Source organism: Euphorbia lathyris, chromosome 4 (assembly GCF_963576675.1).
Source record: "Euphorbia lathyris chromosome 4, ddEupLath1.1, whole genome shotgun sequence".
Taxonomy (NCBI): Eukaryota; Viridiplantae; Streptophyta; class Magnoliopsida; order Malpighiales; family Euphorbiaceae; genus Euphorbia; species Euphorbia lathyris.
Window position 1 is genome coordinate 43533619 of NC_088913.1, and position 4720 is coordinate 43538338.

General features: G+C 32.9%; 1 protein-coding gene across 1 annotated transcript; it reads left to right on the forward strand.

Moving 5' to 3' along the window:
- Window positions 1-650: 650 nt before the first annotated feature.
- Window positions 651-2602, forward strand: LOC136227157 (serine carboxypeptidase-like 40). The gene is made up of 6 exons (XM_066015852.1): window positions 651-1050; window positions 1123-1230; window positions 1336-1613; window positions 1696-1959; window positions 2041-2255; window positions 2326-2602. The coding sequence occupies exons 1-6, from the start codon at window positions 651-653 to the stop codon at window positions 2600-2602; spliced, it is 1542 nt and encodes a 513-aa protein (XP_065871924.1).
- Window positions 2603-4720: the final 2118 nt, after the last annotated feature.

Here is a 4720-nt window from a genome sequence, read left to right on the forward strand (position 1 = left end):
TTAAATATAAAATATGAGAATTTTATTATTGTTTTATTGTTATAAATATATTTATTGTATTACATATTTATCTTTTTTTAAGAAATTACATATTTAGCTTTTGACGTGTACTTTTTATTCTTTCTATATTATATTGAAATTAGTGTAAAAAAATAATACCGTTTTTTTTTATAATATCCAAACATTATTATTAAAAATATTAATAATAAAAATTACAAGATACTAATAAATAACCAATTATCAAAATAGTTAAATATGATATATATGATCCCCGCAACGCGCAGTTATTCGACTAATAATAACAATATGGGAAGCAATTAGGAAATATTTCTCACATAATGGAACAGAAGACATTCATAAATAACTTACTAACAAATTAACAAAGTAACTTCTTCCAAAAAAAACAAATTAACAAAGTAACAATGATAATAATCTTGACAGTGAAAAAGTCAAAACAAATTTGGATATTGTTTTATAATTTATTGAAGAAATGAAAGAAAACTCAATTGAATAGTAAAATTTTGATCTCTTAAGAAATGTTTGGACACATGAGCCTTGAATTTCTCTAGTGATCCATAAATTTTGGTTAAAATTTGAGAAATCTTGAAAAACAAAAACAAAAAATAGCTAAAAGCGAGATCTAGAATCAGATGGAAAAGAAGGGTTATTTTGTTATATTTTTGGTAGTGATATTGATAGGAGAAAATGAGGCGAAGAGGCAAGGGGATGCAATTGACAAGCTTTACAGAGCAGAGTATTTAAGACTATCTCATATCATTAAAGAGCAGTCATCTCCACAACTTGATCTAGATCTAAAGAAACTAGTTGCAAGTAGAGGTTTTCCTGCTCCATTACAGAATAATGAAAAAGAGGAATTGAATTTAAAACAAAGAGATTTGATTAAGATATTGCCAGGACAACCATTCGTTAAGTTTTCACAATATGGTGGTTATATTACTGTGGATCAAATAGCTGGGAGGGCTTTTTATTATTATTTTGCTGAATCTCATACACCTCTAACTTCTCCTCTTTTTCTATGGCTTAATGGAGGTATCTATTCTTCTAATTTCTTCTTCCATTCAACCTAACATTTATTGATATTATCTCTACTGCATTATGTAGGACCTGGGTGTTCATCTTTGGGGTACGGGGCAATGCATGAGATTGGACCATTTCGGGTACTTAGTGATACCAATACACTCTACCTAAACAAATTTTCATGGAACAATGGTAACTCTCTTTCCTTTTCCATAAAATACTAAAAAACTTTGGCTTAAACTCCTAATATATAACAAAAATCATTAGTAAAACAAAAATTAATTGATATGTGTGCAGTTGCAAATGTGTTGTTTGTGGAGTCACCTGCAAAAGTAGGATATTCATACTCAAATAGGACATTAGATTATTCAACATACGGGGACGGGCTAACCGCCGCGGATAATTACATGTTCGTAGTAAAATGGTTGGAGAGGTTTCCAGAATACAAAGACAGAGATTTATACATAGGTGGAGAGAGCTACTCAGGTCATTATGTCCCCCAACTTGCTAACCTCATTCTACAACACAACATCGAATTCCCTAACTTCCCCACTATCAACCTCAAAGGCATCATTGTACGTTCTCTTTTTTAGTTTAGTTTTTTTTCCTGAAAAAAGGTAAAATAAAATTTGAAAAAGTTGGGGTTGTGAACTGCAGATTGGCAATCCAGCACTGAATCTGGAAACAGATGTTGAAGGGATGTTTGATTATTTTGCAGGACATGGTTTATGTTCACTAGAGAATATACAAGATGTGAAACATAACTGTAAATTCACAGCTGAAAGAAATGACTCCCTTCCTTGTCTCAATGCCATTTTCAAGACCTATATTAATGTCAATGATATTGATATTTACAGCATTTTTTCTCCTGTATGCAACTCTTTATCTCAAGCTGCATCTTCCAACAACAAGATTGCATCAGTAAGTTCATCAAAACTATATATATGTATGTATTAATTAAAGGAATGATTAACAAAAAAAAGGGTTATCCATTAATTGCAGGTGGAAGTAATAGATCCATGTAGTATATATTATGTGTATGTGTATCTGAATAAGGTAGAAGTACAAGCAGCAATGCATGCAAATACAACAAACCTTGATCATCCATGGGCACCCTGTAGTGATGAAGTTATTGATCAATGGAAAGAGAAGCCCAATTCTGTTCTTCCTTTACTGAAACAATTCATGGATAAAGGCTTAAAAGTCTGGCTTTTTAGGTAAGCTTTCTTTCTTCCAACATTTCAATTACAAATTCATCATTAATCAAAATCAAAATAATGAATGCAGCGGGGATCAAGATGCTAAAATACCATTTCTTGCTACTCAATATTCAATAAAGACGTTGAATCTTACAACCAAGGCAGAATGGTATGCTTGGTTTTCAAATGGGGAGGTAGGAGGATATGCTGAAGAGTATACCGGAAACTTGACCTTTGCAACTGTTAGAGGAGCTGGACATGAAGTACCATATTATCAACCTGGGAGAGCACTTACTATCTTTCAATCTTTCATTTCTGGAACTTCTCTTCCACAAAAAGTTCCCGATGCTCCTCCACCCAACTAATTTTAATCTTTTTTTTTTTTTAAATTAGCTCATTTTCAAACTAATTAAGCTCTTCTTTCTTTTCTTTAGTCTTACTTAATTAATGTTGGAGATAGTGCGGCTTACTTCATTGTTAACTATAACTAAAATTTGGATTTTCGGCTTTATATGAACTCGATTGTTAGGTTTAATTGGAGTTAGATTAATTTTTCAAATTCATAACTTGGTGAAGTCCACTAATTTTTTTATTTATTTTTGGTTTATCTAACTCATAAGAATTGGTTTTTTTATATTTTTTATGCATTTTGGTATAAAGAGATATAGAATTTCACATAATAGTTGTTCATTGAAGTTGGAAACATATTGAAGAAAATATTAAAGAGATATTGAAACATTATACTTATAATGAAGTTTATTTTAATTATGAATAACGTTTTTTTATGATGACCATTTTAAGTTCCTTTCTCATTTTATAGCCATGGATTCTACATTATCATTATTATTCTTGAAGCAAATTTGATTATGCTAGATATGATGAAGGTAAATAAAAATAGTTTTTTATGCTCAAAATCCTATAACTTACATTTTTTTTAGTAAATGCGGGAAGCTAGAAAGCAAACAAAGCAAAGACATCATAAAATCTACATTAAATATAAGATATTGAGACAGTTGCTTTTGCAATACTGGCTTTTGTAGTTATTAGCTATTATATTGTGGTTTATACAAAATTCTTAGTATATCAAGATTTTTTATCAGTCATTTTTTTTAGTTTAAGGAAATAAAAACATAGAACTAACAGAACTAACAGAGGGCTTGTTAGACATCCCACATTGCTAAATGAGTAAGCTATATGGCTCCTTAAATATGTGAGTCAATCCTCACCCTTTGAGCTACCTTTTGGGGTGAGTTAGGTCTTTGTTTACAAGGTATCAGAGCTATGGTTTAATGTTGGGGCTCCCGCTAATATTAGCGTCACGCACCAAATGAATTGGGTTGAAGGGGGGCGTGTTAGACATCCCATATTGCTAAATGAGGAACTTATATGGCTCCTTAAATATGTGAGGCAATCCTCACCCTTTGAGGTGAGTTAGGCCTTTGTTTACAGGGCTACAATTAACCTTTTTATTTTTTTCTTCCCCGTCAAAGTTCTAAGTAATCTTCTTAAACAATAATATATCCATTGGTCTTTGATTAGTCCAAACGGATATAGAATCATAAACATAAACATAAATATAATACCTTAGAACTAAAGAAATGCAACTATGTTCAAATGGTTCAATGATGCCACCCACCCCCCACCCCCCCCCCCCCCCCCCCCCGAATTAATTAAATCCTTAGGCTTTTTCTTAGTGGGATCTTTTTGTTTTTTCATGTGGATATTTTTAGTGGGAAATGTTTGTTCACGTTTTTGCACTTGAACCGACCTCCCAAGTGATATGGACGTTTTGTCCCTATCTTTTAGCGTGATTTACGGTTTGATTTTGGGCTAAATAAGTAAGTTTAATTACAAAAATAATGTGTTTTTAAATAAATAACAAAATAAAAATAAATTATATGTTTTTAGTTAATTTTCTTTATTTTTGATTAATTTCAGAAAAATAAACGTCAAGCTAATTCGGTTCTCGAGGATCGTATTTCGCAGGTACGAGTTAGAAGTAAACAAAGTGATAATTCAACAAGACACGCCGGGCGCGGAGCCAGCACGTGGGGCGTAGGACAATGCCCCCTAAATCACGACAGTCAACTATTCGTTCCCACATGGTCAACACCTACCACGCGGGGCGTAGAACAGGGTACACGGGGCACCCATGGTGTGAAATTAAGATAAAAGTTCTAGGAGCTCAACCACGCGGGGCATACTCCAGTCTACACGGGGCCTGGTTGAGTCAACAAGTCTTAAATTGGCCCATGCATAAGAGATTATAAACGGAGTAGACTAAAAATGGCAGACACGCGGGGCGTACTACCTTCCACGTGGGGCGTGCCTTGTGAAACCTACAAATTAGTGTGAATTCGTACTTGTAACTTGTGTATTTATGATTTTACCCCCGAGCTTGATGTGTATAAATAAGAGTGATTAGCACTCATTTCCTCATTCAGATTTTGTATAACTAAACTCTACCACTTTGAGAGCTTGTT